Source organism: Paramisgurnus dabryanus, chromosome 12 (assembly GCF_030506205.2).
Source record: "Paramisgurnus dabryanus chromosome 12, PD_genome_1.1, whole genome shotgun sequence".
Lineage (NCBI taxonomy): Eukaryota > Metazoa > Chordata > Actinopteri > Cypriniformes > Cobitidae > Paramisgurnus > Paramisgurnus dabryanus.
This window is the reverse complement of record NC_133348.1, coordinates 7,593,351-7,612,896: the sequence shown is the minus strand read 5'-3', so window position 1 is coordinate 7,612,896 and position 19,546 is coordinate 7,593,351. Positions and strand designations below refer to the sequence as shown.

The 19,546-nt window shown below is 34.7% G+C and overlaps 2 protein-coding genes across 2 annotated transcripts; one reads left to right on the top strand and one right to left on the bottom strand.

The window, feature by feature from the left end:
• The first annotated feature begins 1,042 nt into the window (after positions 1 to 1,042).
• On the top strand, positions 1,043 to 8,677 carry trmt6 (tRNA methyltransferase 6 non-catalytic subunit). Its single transcript, XM_065256349.1, has 11 exons — positions 1,043 to 1,334; positions 2,155 to 2,294; positions 2,377 to 2,486; positions 2,715 to 2,806; positions 2,884 to 2,967; positions 3,063 to 3,187; positions 3,282 to 3,607; positions 5,505 to 5,590; positions 6,518 to 6,620; positions 7,121 to 7,207; positions 8,031 to 8,677. The coding sequence occupies exons 1-11, from the start codon at positions 1,225 to 1,227 to the stop codon at positions 8,196 to 8,198; spliced, it is 1,431 nt and encodes a 476-aa protein (XP_065112421.1). The 5' UTR covers positions 1,043 to 1,224; the 3' UTR covers positions 8,199 to 8,677.
• Positions 8,415 to 15,537, bottom strand: chgb (chromogranin B). Its single transcript, XM_065256348.2, has 5 exons — positions 15,355 to 15,537; positions 15,121 to 15,167; positions 14,877 to 14,970; positions 13,095 to 14,350; positions 8,415 to 9,042 (listed from the first exon to the last, which is right to left on the bottom strand). Exons 1-5 carry the CDS (start codon positions 15,398 to 15,400, stop codon positions 8,983 to 8,985), a joined length of 1,503 nt encoding a protein of 500 aa, XP_065112420.1. The 5' UTR covers positions 15,401 to 15,537; the 3' UTR covers positions 8,415 to 8,982.
• Between the last annotated feature and the right edge of the window lie 4,009 nt (positions 15,538 to 19,546).

Below are 19,546 nucleotides of genomic sequence, written 5' to 3'. Positions count from 1 at the left end.
GGGAAATGATAAGTGAAGAACAGTGATCTAGAGCAGAGGTCTCCAACGTGGTGCCCGCGCCAAAGCACATTCTATTAATAATCTAAAAATAATTGTAATATTTATTTATTACATTTTTTTATATAAGCTTGGCTTCTTTTATGCATATTAACATTTTAAACAATACTAAAAAATATCAACAAGTAAAATAAAATAAAATCAACAAGTAAAACAAAAAAGTTTTGCGTAGACCATATCATAAAGTAGCCCTCCAAATTGTTTTATCCATTGTGGTAGCTCTTGCTCAGAAAAAGGTAGAAGCAGCTAATCCTGGTTGTAAGCTTAAACTTGAAACAAATTGTGAACTTATTTCTACAATCTGATTGGTTGATTGAAATGTTTCCCAGGGTCAACATAATGTTTCCCTCAACAACTTGGCAAAATCAGGAGAGCATACGGGCTAAATAAAGATTTTAATGTTATGCATTTAGTTGTAAATGTAAACATAGGCTGTTTACCAATTAGTTAAGTTGAAGTTGAGTTGAAATCATAGTACTTTAATGTATACCATGGCATTGCATTAAAATATAACCATATGTAGTCTATTATGTCTATGGATGTGTGGTATTTGCCAACATGTGCGCATGCGCAGTATAGTGAACTTGGGGCAATTTGTTTTGGGGCAATTTGAGCTTAAGAAACAATATTAATGGTACAGCTGATATCAAGTTAAACAGTTGGTGAAAATAGTACTGGTATATTGTAACACTAGCAAGCTTTTGGAAAAAAAACCTTTTTCCCCTGTTCAAGTGGACGTATGACTAAAATTGCTGCCCAGCGCGCGGTGCAAATGCTACCGAGTGTGAAGACTTTACTTAAAGTGACTTTTATTATGTACGTTAAAAAAGGTAACGTTGGCAACATGGTAGCTATGCTTTGCCACCTCATGTTTGTGTAAACCCAGTGTACAGTCTATAAATTTCATTAAGTGTAATTCTTTGTTTATTTTTGCGTTTTAATTATATGTTGTTGTTTTTTGTTATCGATTGATCTTCCTGGCTGTGGCTCTTCAGCGATCGATTAATCGGCCTATTCGAACAGGAAGTGACTGTACACACGTGCCGACGGGAGAATCGATCGTATAAAATTATTGTTTTGTTGACCGTCTTTAAATTTACTACATTAGTGTGAAGTCATCGTGCCAAATATTTTCAAACATCATCTCAGCCCCTTTATTTATGGTAAATGGCGGAGTGTGTTGAAGACAACGATGCGGAGAGCAAGATCAGTTATGGAGATTATGTTATGCTAAAGAAAGGAGAGGTCTTCAAATCTGTGCAGATCGAGAAGAAAAAGTGAGTGTGACTGGTGACCTGTTCACACAACATTACAATCCGTACATGTATGAATTATTGTCACTCTCATCAATTTAGCTTTGCCACATTCATTGTACAGACAAGGCTTGGATGTTATAAATGCACTGCACTCCAAAAGTCACGTTGTAAATCGCATATGATTTTGAAAACGAAGCGCTATGACGCAAGAAAGATGAATAAGTATTAGAAAATAGATTTTTTTTATGTCACTAACCAGAAGGAGAACATTTGTGACATTTAAAGCTTTGAACAAATGTCGGTACCAGCTCACGTGCAGCTGACATTATTATTATAGGATAAATTATATAAGTATTTGCTATGTCACCCTTTTGATGAACGTTTCTTAAATTATTTTTACAAAAACTGTAATAGAAATATTTAAATTGTGATTTGAAAAAATAAAAGCAAGTGGTTTTACTGTATGTGGTTTTAGTGCAAATACTGTATGTAATGAATTATAACCTTAAATGTAATCAAGCACAAAAGATTGAGGGTATTATTTGTCAATGATGAAATAAAGTACTATATAATATTACTCTTAAAGTGATAGTTCACCCAAAAAATGTAATTTCTGTCATCATTTACCTGATATTTTGAGCAATGTTTGTAACCAAACCATTTATGAGCATCATTGACTTCCATAGGATTACTTTTTATCCTTCCTACTATGAAAGTCAATGGTGCTTCTGTTTACTGCTTGATTACAAATATCTTCCTTTATGTATATATTAAACAAATTTTTTTTTTGGGTGAACTATCCCTTTAAGTGCTTTTGTTGGTGTCCTTCTGTGTTTATCAGGAAAATGATTTTTGAGAAGCAGTGGTTCTTCTTGGACAATGCAGTCGGGCATGTGTACGGGTCAATATTTGAGATTGAGTCCGGTGGTTCGCTCAAACTGAAGACAGTGAAACGTGCCGGAAGCTCTTTGAGTAATGACGGTATGAATTTGTGTTGCTGCAATCTTTCAATTAATTTTTTCTTGATGAGATGAGATGATGTTTGTCTTTTCTTATGTCTTAGATTCTAAGGAAGCGGGCCAAGATAACCGGCATATAGTGGATGATGGCCGATCTCAAAAACTGACCAGAGATGACATTGAAACGCTTAAAGAGCAAGGGTTAAAGGGCCAGGTGTGTTTCGTACAAACATCTCAAAATCATTAAAAGTACAATATGTAAGATTTTTGCATTTAAATATCCAAAAATTAATAGCACAGTGTGAATGTCAAAGCGACGTTACGTAACGAAAGTGCAAACTTATAGGAAGACCGCAGGGTGCCATTTGGGACAGGGGCATGGTGAGCACCGTTTGTGCCCTACTTGTACCCTGTGTTTATATGTTCATTCATGTGTTTTAAGGAGATTGTTCAGCAACTCATAGACAACAGCACGACATTTAAGGACAAGACTGAATTTGCCCAGTCAAAATACATCAAGAAAAAAAAGAAAAAGTGAGTTTAAAAACTGAAATATTTGATGATTGTATAATTACAGTAAAACTGTAATTGGTTTTCCTTCATTTATGCAGGTATGAAAGCGATATCACAGTCCTCAAACCTTCCACTCGACTTCTGGCTTTGATGTACCACGGCAGAGAACCTGGAAAAATCTGGTATGTAGTTTGATGAAACCAGACTGTACGTACTGTATATGCAAATTTAATAAATAAAATAATTTAATAAATTCTTTCTTCTACACACTTTATAGTCATCTGCGCTATGATACTTTGGCTCAGATGCTCACCTTGGGTAACATTCACGCTGGCAGTAAGATCATTGTTTTTGAGACCTGTGCTGGACTTGTTCTAGGCTCTGTGATGGAGAGGATGGGAGGTATTCAACCTAGTATTCATTCATCTTTCTGTGTTATCTAGATGTCATAGCATTCATTGGAGCCAGTGAACGTGACCGTGTTTCATTTTCTCAGGTTATGGCTCAGTTATTCAGATGTATCCTGGTGGTGGGCCGACAAGAGCCGGCATGGAGAGTTTTGGTTTTCCGTCACACTTTCATGAGACGCTGCATGAGTTTCCTATGTGTAAGGTTAACGCTCTGCTGGCGGGAACTTTGGATTTATCCGAGAAGGACACAGACTCTCAGGCTGATGGAGGCAGGAATGGACAGGTGGATTCTTTTCAGGAAACTTCAGGTGTTTTGGAGGAGAGGAACTCAGAACCTCAGAGCATGGAAGTCAGCATTGATCCAGAGGAGGAATTAAAGAGAACAGAGAGAGAACAACTGCGACAACAACGGGTATGAGTTTGTTTGTTTTTTCAAGATATCTGTGTATTTCTATCCAATTCAATTATGTATATAGCTGTTTTTAAAATGTGCATTGTTGCAAAGCAGCTTTAAAGAAAACGTCTTGAAAAAGATTGATATAAAATTAATTGTGTGACAAACAGAGCATTTAATATATATGCGTTTTGATATATTTCAGTTGTACTATATTGAATTTGTATCACATTATGAACTTCTGGCAATTCTATGTCCCAAGGACTGAATTTTTTTTTACATATTTTTCTCTTTATTTTGAAGAGTTGCAACTAAACTATTTTATCATCCCCATTTTATATCTAGTTATGTAGTTCTGCTTATTTGTATATATTTTATTATTTCTTTGTCCTATTTTAAAACATGAAAATCCAATAATCTTAACAAAAAAATGAAATGAAAAAATAAATAAACAAAAACTATGATAAACTAAACAAAAATGAAATGAAAAAATAAAACCAATGAAAAGAAAAAGTAAATGAAAACTGTGATAATCCAAGCAAAACATAAATAATAAATAAATAAATGAAAACTATGATAAACTGAACAAAAAAAGTAAATAACAAAAACTGTAATAATCTAAACAAAAAATGAAATGATAAATAACAAATGATAAGCTATAATCGAAACAAAAAAGATATATTAAAAACCAAAAAATGATAATCTGTGATTACTCTAAACAACAAAATGAAATGAAAAATAAAAAGTAAACACATTTAACAAAAAACAACAATATCTAAACTAAAAAAATGAAATGCAAAAAAACCACGGAAATTATGATAATCTAAACCAAAAAATTAAATGAAAAAACATGAAAAGCTGTCGTCTAAAAAAAGAAATATTGAAAAAACAAAAACTATGATAATCAAAAAAAAAGAAAAATAATAAATGAAAACTATGATAATCTAAAAAAATAAATGTGATAATCTAAACAACAAAATGAAATGAAAAATAAAAAAGAAGTTAACACTAGACATTTAACAAAAAACTAGATATCTAAACTAAAAAAATTAAATGCAAAAAAACACTATAACTATGATAATCTAAACCAAAAAAAAATTAATCAAAAGACATGAAAAGCTGTAATCTAAACAACAAGAAAAGAAATATTGAAAAAAAACCAAAACTAGATAATCTAAACAAAAAAAGAAAAATTATAAATGAAAACTTTATCTTAAAAAAAATCTAATAAAAAACTGTGATAATCTAAACAACAAAATGAAACGAAAAAAAGTAGTAAACACTAGAAATAAAAAAAATTCAAATTAGGTTATAGTGAGGGCCAATGTGATTGTAAAATAAATTGAGGCATTAAAATTTGTGCTTAATATTTCAGTGGGGAGAAAACAACCAGACATGACACTAGGGCTGAACAATTAATCTAAAAACAATTACGGGTGAAACAATTACATAATCGGCAAAAGCCTCAATTACAGCTATCTATTTGTGCTCATTTCTATGCGTGTCCTTTAGCCATTCGTTTCGGAATTTTACTAAACATAATTATATATTATTTAGATTATAATATTTAGCTTTGGATGTTTAGAATTGACCATGCAGCTGCTTCACAGAAAGTTCTAAAAAAAAAAAAAACCACTTCAAAACTTCAATGTAAAATCGATACATCGACAATAATAATCACAATATCAATGATAATTTTAACTATTTTTCTCATAATTGTGCAGCCTTGCATGACACTGTTCTCTGGTGGTGCATGCTTACTGTACACGCTATTGGACATGTAAGCAGATAAACCAGTTAAAGTGTTTAAAGGGAGTTTTAATTAATTCCAAAGGGCCAAAGTCATGAGATCTGACCCAAAGCATACGAATAAGATTCAAGGCTTTTGTTTAATTGGTGTTTTTAAATCTTACAGGCTCAAGAGAAGAAAGTGAAGTTGGAAGAGAAGAGGAGAAAATTAACCTCAGCTTCAGCTCTACTGCAGGGTCAAAATGCAGATGGGTATTTTACTTTAACATTACACTCATTTTAATTTGCTTATTTTTCCTAAAAGGATTAGTCTATTTTCTTAAAAAAAATCCAAATAACTTACCCACCACCATGTCATTCAAAATGTTGATGTCTTTCTTTGTTCAGTTGAGAAGAAATTATGTTTTTTGAGGAAAACATTCCAGGATTCTTCTCATTTCAATGTACTTTAATGGACCCCAACACTTAACAGTTTTAATGCAGTTTAAAATTGCAGTTTCAAAGGACTCTAAATGATCTCAAACGAGGCATAAGGGTCTTATCCAGCGAAACAATTGCCATTTAAAAATAAAAATATGCACTTTTAAACCACAACTTCTCCTCTTTGTCCTGTGACGCGCGACCTCACGTAATACGTCATCACGTCAGAGGTCATGGATGACGTATGCGAAACTACGCCCGAGTGTTAAGAAAGAGGACTGTTCCGACATTGTTGTATGCCGAATGATACTAATTAATGTCTTTGTGTCAGTTTAATGTTTAAAATGGTCCACAAATGTGCGTTTCATATATGTAAGGAAGGAGAGAAGTTGTGGTTTAAAAGTGCATATTATTTATTTTTCTTGCCAAAAATGACAATCGTTTTGCTAGATAAGACCCTTATGCCTTGTTGGGGATCGTTAGAGTCCTTTGGAACTACAATTTAAAACTGCATTAAAACTGTAAAGTATTGGGGTCCATTAAAATGAGAAAAATCCTGGAATGTTTTCCTTAAAAAACATAATTTCTTCTCGACTGAACAAAGAAAGACATCAAGATTTTGTATAACATGGTGGTGAGTAAATTATCTGGATTATTTTTTTAAGAAAATTGACTAATCCTTTAACCTGTCTTTGCCTCTAGTGATTGACAGGAGCCTTGACCCGCTGGTTTATATTGTGATTGAACTGTTTGTTTCAGGTTGGTTATTGCAAGTCGCTTCCATCCATGTCCTGTATTAATGCGTTTGCTGAAGTTTGTAGCACCATCACGACCGTTCATCGTCTACTGCCAGTACAGAGAGGTAAAAACCGAGTCTTACAATCTGTGATTGTAACACAAAGACAGGTGTGCATGTATGCTTTATATAAAATTAAGATGATATTCCTTCTCAGGTTTTTTCTTTATCTGCTTTAACATGTTGTCCTGTTTAAGATGGCATTCTTACAATATCCATCCCTTATCATGTATTGTTAAATGTGCAATAGCAGGGGTTTTTAGACTTTTTGTGTCATATACAACCCTCATATATGTTTTGTTAGTATAATGTGATTGATATTTATGATTTAATTGTATTTCATTGTTTCTCATCAACTCACAAACCCCCTGCAATTCTCTTGCAAACCACTAGGGGTTCCCGAACTCCAGTTAAGGAAACTCTGCTATAGGAATAAAATGTATTGTCTTTTTTTACATAAAAACCAAAGCAAATTGTGAAGTGAAGTCCATTTAAAAGATTTTTTAATTAAATGAATCTGAAGTTTGGATTCCTGCTGTATTTAGTATGTGATCTGTCTTTCACAGCCTTTGATTGAGTGCTATACAAAACTCAGGGAACAAGGAGGAGTGATTAACCTCAGATTAACAGATTCCTGGCTCAGACATTATCAGGTAATATCACATACATGTATACGGTGCAGGGTTCCCACGGGTCCTTGAAATCCTTGAAAGTTTGTGAACCTGTGGGGAAAAAATTCAAGGCCCTGGGAAGTTTTTGAAAGTGCTTGAATCTATTTTATGCAAGAACTTTCTGGAAAAAATCCATATAATTCCCTGTGTATTATGGGATAATATCATAAAATTCTAGACTTTTTAAGCACACGTGCTAAACTGTTGGCTTTAAATGCTTATATCTTTTGTATGCAAATGTTGATTCATACCAAAAAGCTTTTTTGCATAATTGTGTTTGACACATGAAAACGTCTTTGGTTAACTGTTGTTCCCTGAGAAGGGAACGAGACGCTGCGTCACCCTTGCCATACTTCCTGCATACTTGTAACGCCGTCTTTGGCAATATTTCAGATAGTGATATACACCCTGTCTTTGTCGTTAAGCCTCACCATTAGTTAAATTTGATATACACATTCAGACGCACTTACCACTGGAGGCGTCCCCAAAGTGTCACCGCAGTGATGCAGCGCGAGTTCCCTCGAAAGGGAACTGTAACAATGTATCTTAAAAGGTAACACGATGTAACCTTGCTCTCACTTGAAATGTGTCCCCACATTTAGTCTTTAAATTTGAGGGTATTGGACCTGGAAAGTCCTTGAAAGGTCCTTGAATTTGAAGTTAACTTAGGTGTGGGAACCCTGACGGTTGTAAATACTACATGTATCTACAGGGTTGCCAGTGTCTTCTTCATGTCATTTACAGACTTATGTTAAAAAAACATATAGTATTATGCCTATTATTTCATGCTGAATGAATGTTTCAGGTGCTGCCGAACAGAACTCATCCAGTGCTGCTGATGAGCGGAGGTGGAGGATATCTCCTATCCGGAACCACTGTTGACAAATCTGGGAATCGGCAGAAATCGGAGGAGCCCGCTGCCAAGAGGATGAAACTGGATGAGAGCAGTCCATCATGTGACAGCTCAGTTTAGCGGCTTAACTTATTTAAGTGAGAAGAAACCAAATCGGTGTTGACTCACACATTCAGGCTTCACCGGTTTCAAAGACTTTATTTAAAGTCGTCATTTCTTTTTATATTTTGCAAGATTTGAGCTACCGGGATTTCCCTCCTCATCTTATTTATTTTTTAGCAGGATATTACTTTTTCAGAAACATCAAGTTTTGTTCACAAAAAGATGAAGCACCTGTAAACACTATATATGTGTTTTTCATAATGTGTTTGAAAGCATGCCAACGTCACATACATCAGCTTTGGTCCCATAATAACAGATTTTATTAAATGCAAACAGTCATTAAGAACAACAGCAACCGTAAAACACGTACTGTAACTTTAACATCGATTAGCATGCTGTCAAATGCATCATTTCAGATTGCAATTTATAATAAGCAAGCATTTTGTTTTCTATGTTCTTTTAGGTTATGCAATAAAGAGAGAAAATATATTATCAAGCATTTAGAGTCTGTAGGATTTTGTCTTTTACACGCTGACTTTTCTCAGACTTTTACAGTAAACATACACTGACTTGCATCAATAGTTAATATCTAATACAGATATGATGTAAAATAATGCATTGAAGGGAAAGTCACCCAAAAAAGTTTAGTTCCCCTCTATTCACCCTAAAGGCAATGACATTCACAAATGATGACATTTTTGGATGAACTATCTTTTTAATATCTAAAGTAGCCCATGGCGACACATATCAAGCTGATAGGAAGTTAAAACAAGCAACGGAGAAAGATGATGCTGATGAAGGTTCATGCCTGGTTCTCCTTCATCTGTTGATCCACAGAGGCAAGTTTCTCCAGTTCTTTCAACTAAAGGAACAAAAGAGAGATTTTGCAATGCTTACTTTGTCTCGTAACTTAAATCTTGACAGCTCTTTTCAAAAGAAAACATTGCCCGAAATTGGTGACCTTTCTCAACATCTCTGTGGTAGATTTAGAGATGGATCAGAATGTTCCTGTAGCTTAGTATAGCATTATGTTAGCAGCACAAAGGTTTTGTATGCTCTCGACTCAGGGATCACAAACTACACACTTTGAAAGATAGAGTCATGCCAAATGCATGAATATAAATTAAGAGTTCAATGCTAAATCTCCATCAAAAATTAGATGACGATGTTAAAGGGACACTCCACTTTTTTGAAAATATGCAAATTTTCCAGCTCTCCTAAAGTTAAATATTTGATTCTTACCGTTTTGGAATCCATTCAGCTGATCTCCGGGTCTGGCGCTAGCACTTTTAGCATAGCTTAGCACAATCCATTGAATCTGATTAGACCATTAGCATTGCGCTAAATTTTAAACTTGACTCTTCTGTAATTACATTGTGTATAAAGACCGACCAAAAATTAAAAGTTGCGATTTTCTTGGCCGATATGGGACTATAGGGGGACTATTTTCGGGCACTGCGTAATATCACTACGCCTGTGCCGCCATGTTACATCAGCAAAGTCCTTGATTGTTACGCCAGAATAAGAGTATAGTTCCTAGCCATATCTGCCTAGAAAATCCCATCTTTTAATTTTCCGTCAGTCTTAGTACACGATGTAACTACAGAAGAGTCAAGTTTTAAATAGGAAAAATATTGAAACTCTTTGGTTATTTTTTAGCGCGATGCTAATGGTCTAATCAGATTCAATGGATTATGCTAAGCTATGCTAAAAGTGGTGCGTGATCTCTGACATTTGAAATCACCTAAACAAACACGCCCCTACCCGCCCCACACATACGAAACCCAGGCAACGATGTCTGTTAGTAGACACGCTCCTTACTGCTGATTGGCCACAAGTGTGTTTTGGTACTCGGCCCAACTCCCTTTTCAAAAAGTGTTCTTCAAAAAAAAATGCACCCCGCCTTTAAATTCATTGTAGCATCAAATCCGTTTAATCTCAGGCTTAGGTTGTTCAGAAAAAACAGTTTGTTGGCAGAATTCATTAGGAGTCTCATAAAAATGCTCACTTTCAACAAAACGTCAGATGCACTTAGAGGGTTTTGCATTTTCTTTCTTTTTTCACCAAACACGTTTAATACCAAACACCAGTTGTCCTGAACAATCCCTGCATTTGTATGTTTGCTATCTAGTAATAGAAACTACAGTACAGTTTGTTTTATTGTGAATGTAGGAATGTTTAGGCCATGAATATCCTCTATAGTTCTCAGTAGAGAATTGCCGAAAATTATGTTATTTCCCTGCCACGATGTGAAATGATTCTTTTTGCGTGCCGTGGAGTTACGCTGTCTCTGTACTTATATATAATTGTGATTTCTGCATAGTTTGTTATAAAGACTTATCGAGTTACTTAAATGTCCTTGCATCAGGGGAGCATTTGGCAGAAGTAGTCATTAGAGAGATATTGATGTGAGAAGGTAATCACATTTTGGAGCAGCTGGGGTTTTCACGACTAAAGGAGATTGAGAGTTACAGCCTACCCACATCCATGCTGATGTGAAATATCACAAGCAGAGATACATAAACTACTTCAGGCAGCAAATCTGCCCTTGATTTTCTGTCTAATGGTTACAGTTATTTGCAGTTATAGCATGCATTGCATTTATAATTCATGTCCGGACTATTGCTTGTTTTTTTTTACTGCTCGATGTAGTAGGATATTGATGATTGTGTTTCAATGGTTTTCTTTCTTGTGTGGAAGATGTTTAGCTTTGTTCTGCTGTTCTTTTTCATTCATTAAGAGCAAACTGCTTCAAAATGACCAAAAACTCCACAATGCAGTGCTTTTGTGTGAGGGATGAACAAAGAGGAGTCGATATCCATTGATCATATCATTTTCTCACCCATGGTTCCATATTTCCAATTATTTTGAAGTCACGTCAGGTTTGACGTCAGTGAAGCAAATTATGGATTTTTTGTCCTTTGATCACAACACGTCAAATGCAAATGTTTGAATGCTTTACACAAAGAAGCCATATGGCTTTGAAGGACTATAGGGTGGTTTCCCGGACACGGTTTAGATTAATCCAGGACTACACTGTAAAAATATTTTGCTGCCTTAAAATTTTTTGTTAAATCAACTCAGATTTACAAGTCATGTCAACTAAGATGAGTTGTCACAACTTATAAAATATATTGAGAAAAGTCAACTTAATTTTATAAGTTATAACAACTCACCTGTAGTTATAACAACTCATCTCTAGTCAAGATAAATAATAGTAAGTTGAAATGACTTGTAAATCTGGGTTGATTCAACAAAAAATTTTAAGGCAGCAAAGTATTTTTTACAGTGTAGACTTTAGTTATAAATGGACATTTTGAGTAGTTTTTAAAAAACAAACCTTACAAAAAAATAATGATGTGCATCTTGGGACAAAACAATGGCACTGATATGGGTGACTCTTGCAAAATTAGACTTACGATGTGTCATAACATTTTGATTAAATAAATGCAAAGTAAGCGTATCAAAATAAGAAGCACACAGTTACAAACTGTCTCTTCATGTACTATTTTGCACATTATTTCAAATGACATCATACAAACCAATTTTGTTGTTTTTTCCACATTTAAGGGGGAAATGTTCATTACCGCAACGTGTCCATGACTGGATTTGTGTTCTTTGACATGGAAATATTTATTATTTAAAAATCTAAAATATAAAAAACTTCAGTGCATGTTATACTATAAACATTTAAAGTAATGAAACATATGGTATTTGGTGATCATTGGTAAATGTAGAGACAATAATAAGGAATATAAATGCGTCCAAGACCAATTTTCTCATCCTCCGCAACAACTTTTAAATAATTGTTTAAGCCCGCAAGGAACTAACATTTTCAAAAAAAAAAAAATAGTTGGAAGGGACATAATTGACTGTGACACTCAAGATGGCTACCAAGTAAGCAGTTCTTATTTTTTCTCTCCAGATAAAAGATTAAAATTTATTTGTTATAGTACCTAGACAACTTTTTAGTTCTCATTACCGAAACATGAGTTTGTAAATGCAAATATTTAATGTAATATCATGTTGCGGTAATGATAATTATTTGATAATGATAATCTAAAAAATGTAAATAATTCTATAGGAAATATTTTTCAAATCTTCTAAAAATAATGGTTATAGTAAGTTCAGACCTTAATCTTATATGTGCAAAAAAAAAATTGGCATCAAGGGGTTTAAAAAAAATCTGATGCTTGACACCTTTTAAGTCTGGATTTTGTGAGAATCACCCACATATGTTATATGCCAGTGCAAGATGTTTTTAAATTAGGCATCTCAAACATGCATTTAAGTCTGGGACAAGGATAAGCACTGTCCGCGAAACCGCCGCAATGTGTTTTGTAATATAATGTGAAATGTTGTATGTGACCCTGGACCACAAAACCAGTTACAAGTAGCATGGGTATATCGCTTTTTAAATTGTAGATTTTATTTAATCCCAAAAATCATTAGGATATTAAATAAAGATCATGTGCATGGATATATTTTATAAATTCCTACTGTAAATAAATCAAAAATGTATTTTTATTAGTAATATGTGTTGCTAAGTTTTTTTTTTTGACAACTTTAAATGTGATTTTCTCAATATTTAGATTTTTTGCACCCGCAGATTCCTGATTTTCAAATATTTGCATCTCTGCCAAATATTGTCCTTTCCTTACAATCCATCAATGGAAAACTTATTTATTCAACTTTTTGAAAGATGTCCAAAAAATTGACTCTTATGACTGGTTTTGTGGTCCAGGGTCAAATATGGATTCCTAGTAAATTTTGGAGCAAGGCATTAAGCTTAACACAATGCTATCACTACAACCATGTGTCAAAATCTCCAATCAGGGTCTCTCATTGATGGAGTAAGTTGCTTTAAAATAGTGTCTGCTAAATGAATAAATGTAAATGTATTTGATACTGTACCTCTTCCGGTGTGGGAAGCCTCTGGTCAGGTGACTCCTGAGAGTGTATGCTCCTTTTGTACCGAAGGGTCTCGGCGAGCTCCTCTAATTCACGATAGGGATGCTGATCGCTCTCGTCCTGGTTTCTCTTGTACCAGGCTGGATGATAATATCCTCTGTAAATCCAAGGCGATCGCTTGTCGTAAACGTCACCCTTGTTGAGTAGACGTTCTTCAAGCTCGTTCTTTTTCTCAGTGAGATACTTCAACGTCGCCTCCCTCTCCTTCTCCTCCGCAGAGCTCTGGTGATTCCTCAGCTCGTCTTCCTCCGGCCTCCAGATCCGTTTGTCCGCTCCTTCATTCTCCTCTCTGCTCTCATACGGTTTTATTGATTCATAATCATCTTCAGATGAGTCCCCACTGCGTTTGTGGTGCTTCTTATAATGGTACCTGTGCGTGGGTTTCCAGTATCTTTTCTCAATGTCCTCATCCACCTCCTTTTCCAGAAAGTCGGATGTGCCATGGTTTCTTTTGTGGGGGTAACTTGGGAAGTCTTCTTGACTTCTTTCATAGTCTTCATCTTGTAAATCCTGGTTCTGTAAGTCCTCGCTTCGTTTGTGGTGCTTTTTCTTGTAGTGGTATCTGTGCGATGGTTTCCAGATGCGCTTCTCTCTGCTTTCCTCCTCCTCTTCGTCCCCCTCGAGGTTTCTTTTGTTGTTGTAGCTTGGGAAGTCTTCTTGGCTTCTGTCATAGTCCGGTTCTTCGCGCTTTTCTTTGGCTGTCAGGTGACTTCTTTTGTATTGGTATGAGGGGAAGTCCTCCTGACTGCGCTCCTCATCAGGGTTATCGCGCTTTTCGAGGTGGAAGATGGGGAAATGTCTTTTTTGAGGAAACTCCTCTTGGCTTCTGTCGTACTCTGTATCTTTTTTATATTTGCTGGTTCTTTTGTACATGCTCGGAAAATCTTCCTGGCTTCGTTCTTCTTCTGGTTCGTCAAGCTTTTCTCTGGTTCGTCTTTTAACAAAACTCGGAAACTCTTCCTGGCTTCGTTCGTCATCCGCTTCATCACGTTGGATATTTCTTTTAAGAAAACTTGGAAATTCTTCCTGGCTTCGTTCTTCATGCATGTCTTCCCGTTTGTATGCATGAGCTTTGAGAAGATCCTCAATGATATCTTCCTCCTTGCCTTTAGACTCTCCTCTTGGTTTGATCTGCTCCCCCTGAGATGATTCAACAGTTTTCTCCTCACTCATTTTTACAGCTGAGGAACGACCTGAACCTAAAATCAAGGGAAAAAGAAATGGGAACAAAACACACATGCATATTCAGATACCTCGAGTCATGACCCAATTTCTTTCCATTGCTTGTGCTTGGCACTTATTCGACTTAGAGTCAAACCACTGACCCAGCCAGCAAGAATGGTGGACTGAGTTTAGTAATGATGACGATAATGAAGTCTGACTGTTCAAACACTATATGTCCTAAGAAAATTGAAATACATTACATGCAAGATTACACTGCAAAGAATGTTAAGGTGCAGTCAGACAGGATTTTGAGTCATGATTCATTTAAAAACATCCAGATTTACAAATTGACTTACGAAGTATGCAAAGACATGCAGTGTTGCATAAAAGTGAGGTGCATGCTATAATTATGAATATCATGCAATAAAAATAATAAAACAAACTGCAAAAGTTGATAAGCAAAAATAAAGTCTCCAATGTGTTCAAGTATTTAAAAAATCTATTTTTACAGATACCGATGAAGCAATACACCAAAAACTGAGCAAAGTACCCACAACATACCTGTCTTAAGGATGTTATTACATTCTGGAAGCAGTGGAGTAGTGTCTGTTTTATACAATGCCGTAGAAAGGATCTGTACCAAACACTTGGTAAGCTGAAATGAAATTATAATAATCTTTTACAACTGGAAAGATAAATGCATTGTATAGTTTCAAAAATATAGATTTAATATAGCTTTATTGTCATGGTAAAAACATTGCCAAAGCATAGAAACAGATACTGTATATACTATACTCCAGCATACCAGGTCATCTCTCCTGACGTCCTGCTCAACTGGTACGGACTCTCCATCTAGATAAGTACGAATGTGTGGAAAGGTTAATGCAATATATTTATAATCAGTATATTTTCAAGTCAATGATAATTTTCTATTATAAGCTACTACTGTATTTCTTCTGCAGCAAACTGGCGCGCGCGCGCTGCTGACCATGGTGCTGAAATGATAAAATAATAATTAATGTGCACGAGTCTCGCTTACCTGCAGAGAGAAAGACAACCAAAGAGACCAAAAGCACCAACTTCATGGTGCACACCGATGTTTTTAATGTTCTCCAGATGGGTTTCTGTTTTCTTTGTAGTCTCGAGCAGAAGAGAGAATATCTGCGTACTGCTGCTCCGAGCGCGCGCTGCGTCTGTTTTGTGCGATCTGTGGGACACGCAGGACTTGAGTTCGTGGGCTGCTTACGTCACAGCCCATGTGAATTCTTAATGAGACATCACTTTGAATGACCAAATTGTTTTTGATTTGCCACTTAACCTATACGCATGATTAGATTGAAGACGAAACATTAGCCTTTAATGGATGTAACCTTCATGTTATGTGTGATTTAATGTGTTCAGTTACATAAAACAGTAAACGGAGAATGGGGCAAGTTGTCATCGTGCTTTATCATAGTAACGTTGTTTTGGCATATTTTACATAAAACGAAATGTATTGCATAAATGTTTAGGCTATAACAATATTTTGCAACGTATCCTTTAAACTAAAGTTAGGAAATTTAACCATGCTTTTAAACATTTCTACAGCTGTTTGCCAGTTGTGGATTTAAATTGATGTTACTGGCAAGAGTTTGTTCAAAGTTAAATTAACATTAAATATAAAAAAATCTTTATATTTACAGAATGAAACTAAATTAACAGCCTCATGCACAGCATTCTGGGGACCAAAATCTGAAGGGAAAATACAGAAAAAGGTTGATAAGGATTTCTGGTTCCCAGAATTCTTCGCCTAAGGCTGTTATTTTATAGTTTTATTTTGTAAAGGCAAAATTAAATAAAGTCAAATTGTTAATATTTAATGTTAATTTAACTTGGCATTAAATAACATAAATTTAAATCTGTAGAAAGTTACTGGCAAACAGCTGCATAACTACAGCACATTTTTGACAGTGTAGTAATATCAAAAATGTTATTTTCATATTGATTACCCTTTTTATAACAGTAGTTTTATTATTTTAAATGTTAATAAATGTTTTATTATAAATGTCATGGTTACTGTAGAAAAAACATTGTTTATATGTAGTTACTAAACCTATAGTTTTACTACAAATTAAACAAAAAACTTTTTCCATGTATAAGTGCTATTAAGTGCTTTTATTAACCTAAAAAACATGAAAAAGGAACAACCCAGTAACTTAGTTTTAGTAAACCATTCTCTGCAAAATAGGTAATTGAAATTTGGCTCCCCTTGTGATGTCAGAAGGGGATAATACCACTCCTTAATCTGCACTGATTCAACCACAGCACTGCCAGTGAAGATCAGCGCATTTGCATTTAAAAGGACACAAAGTGGCAATTTTAACATACTATAATAAATTATATATATTATTTTTTGAGCTAGAACTTCACATACGTACTCTGGGGACACCAAAGGTTTGACATCTTTAAAAAGTCTTGTGAAATGGCCCATTTAATTTACTATGTATTCTTTAAAAATATTCATAGATACTACACTAATTTTGAACCTTACCAAAATAAATACACTTTAGTGTTCACTAGTTTTATCAATTCATTACAGTTTATACTGCAGAATACTAAAGTATACATAAACAAAGTTCAGTAATTAATGCAATACAATACAATATATAGGAATTATAGTAGCTAAATACTAAAGATACAAACCAAATTTGTAATGTAAGAGTCCAGTGTTGTGATATTTCATTAAAGCTATAGCAGTTTTACAATGTGGCAATAAGCAAACAATTACTGTAAATCACTGTAATAAATGCAGCATGAAGTTAAAACAACTAGTTTTTTCAAGTCAGTTTAACCTACTATTTTAGGTTTTGGCTTTAAAAAGTTGATATACTTATAAAGTTGTTTAACTTAATTTGTTAAGTTAAAGTAACATAAAAATATATGTTAATTTGACAAAAATTATGCATTTTTTTACAGTGTGGATGCACCGATATATCAGCCTATAATCAGTATCGGCCCACTAACAAACATCAGCTGATTTTTTTATCCTGGCATCAGAATTTTGAATTGGGTGACAATGATAACAAAAAATGTAAGTTTGTACGCTTTGCACTTTATAGGAAAATATACATAATTTAAAATGAGAAGTAAAAAGCAAAACTATCGGTAGAAGATTCTGAATAATTGAATATTGGTATCGGCACAGAAATTTTGTATCGGTGCATCCCTAGTAAATACCTTTAAATGTATTGAGTTTTTTTAAAGGTGGCGTGTGTAAATTTAAGCAGCATCTAGTGGTGACATTGCGAATTGCAACCAACAGCTAACCTCAATTTCAAAACACATATGGTATCCCCCACGGGACAAACATGTCCTCATCTGAGACAACGTAAGGACGATGTAAAGGAACCCACGGTGTATGTAGATAAAATCGTCTCATTCTAAGGTAATAAAAACATTACAGTTCATTATATACACCACAAATAATATAGTTATGAATATTATATTGCATTTCTGTCAAGAGATCCTTCTAAAAGTTACACAATTCATTGCCAGACTGTAAGACTGCTTCGTAACATCATGTAATGCGCTGTGTGAATAAAATTGACTTATGTAATGGAAGCACAAACATTTAAATATTGAATTGGGAACGATTTTATTATGGTGCAATACAATATTATTAATTCAGTTCACTGCAGTTTGCTTATTTATTTATGTTACAAAAATGAATCGAAATGTGAATTTTAGTGAAACTGTAGACAAGTACAGGTGTTGCAAATTGCAGCAAAAGTATTGCACCTGGGATGTTGTAGTTGCTGTGGTAACGGGATGCTGCCGAACGTTAGAAAAAAAGATTTACTGTACTATGAAAAGCAAAGAGGGAATTGGCCAACATGTTCAAAATTAAGCAGAGGAATATGTGACTACATTTCCTTTTCGTGTATGATAAATGATTTGCAAATAAAATCTTGCATAATTTGTTCTTCTGTAATCGCTCAATGCGTTGTAATAAAATCTTCAATTGAAAAATAATCTATGATATTGTCAGAGCAAGCAATGATAAATGCATTTAATTAAAAGACAACATCATAAATCTCTTGAATCATACAGTATGCATATCCCTGACTATTCTCACCAAATAGAAACATCCACTTGTTAGCTGCTACATGATGCCGGTTTACCCCACGATTAATATTTAAACCAGATTCTGCAGTGTCTCAGTATATTTTATCATGGTTATTATCAACCGGACTCTGTCACGCTGTGGTGCATAGCGTATCCATTATGTTTCTCCTCTGTAAAGCATGAATGCAATGAATTATAAAGGCATCTTTCCTCTAAATCCCAGCTCATAATTTATTCAGTCAACGGGTGTTGAAGCTTTAGACTGTCACTGTGCATATGTAGACACATAAACAATGGAAAGAATATGGGTAAACACTGTGTACATTTACATTTATGCATTTTGCAGATGCTTTTATCCAAAGCACCATACAAATGAGAACGCATAAAAAGGACCACAAAAGCAGAGTCTACAACGCTATGTTTACAATGAGGAATATATAGCTGAAGTTAGGGAAAAATGAACAACATACAACTTTAAAAACAAATGTGTTAAAAAGCTGTGCACCCTTTTAAGGTCTCTTAAAAGGGTGCACTACAAAGACACACGACTGCAGCCTATTACATCGCTCATGAGTGTTCCTGCAGGTGTGCATTGAAAGCGTTCTGCATTTCATTACAGTTTATGCATAAGAAAGGCTGCTGTGAATGAGCTGTCTGATGCACAAATATAGCCGGGACCTAATGCTACGTGTTTCCAAACAAACCCATCATCTTAATTAAATAATGGAATAAAGGTCTGTCCGTCCTAGCAATTTCTAAAAAAAAAAAATAGTTTGAAATGTTTTTGCATTAGAGTAATGAAAATTGGGGCATGATACGGTAATAAACACATGCTTCATAAAATGAAGAATAGACAGTCATTACAATAGTTTTCTTGGACCCTAATTTAACAAAGACAAATGCAGTACTTCAGCCGTGAGTTCTGCTCTCATTGCGAAAGCTCTAGAGATGCTTATACTGTACTGTATGTGTGAAAATCAAAACTTTCAGACAGAATAGATAACAGAGACTAGATACTGAAATGTTCAGTTCTTTCTCACTTCATTCAATGAAACAGCTTTATAATTCATCAAAGCACAGGCAATCGTTTCAGGCCGACCAAAAAGTCTTTTGATGCAGTACATGAG

What these genes read in the sequence shown, in the direction of transcription:
- chgb (XM_065256348.2), bottom strand. Translation starts at nt 15,400, where the DNA reads ATGAAGTTGGTGCTTTTGGTCTCTTTGGTTGTCTTTCTCTCTGCAG. An exon ending in GGTTGTCTTTCTCTCTGCAG is followed by an intron (nt 15,168 to 15,354) that starts GTAAGCGAGACT and finishes GTACTTATCTAG; the next exon opens with ATGGAGAGTCCGTACCAGTT. An exon ending in GGCTTCCCACACCGGAAGAG is followed by an intron (nt 9,043 to 13,094) that starts GTACAGTATCAA and finishes TTGTTCCTTTAG; the next exon opens with TTGAAAGAACTGGAGAAACT.
- trmt6 (XM_065256349.1), top strand. Translation starts at nt 1,225, where the DNA reads ATGGCGGAGTGTGTTGAAGACAACGATGCGGAGAGCAAGATCAGTTAT. An exon ending in AAGCTCTTTGAGTAATGACG is followed by an intron (nt 2,295 to 2,376) that starts GTATGAATTTGT and finishes CTTATGTCTTAG; the next exon opens with ATTCTAAGGAAGCGGGCCAA. An exon ending in AGCAAGGGTTAAAGGGCCAG is followed by an intron (nt 2,487 to 2,714) that starts GTGTGTTTCGTA and finishes ATGTGTTTTAAG; the next exon opens with GAGATTGTTCAGCAACTCAT.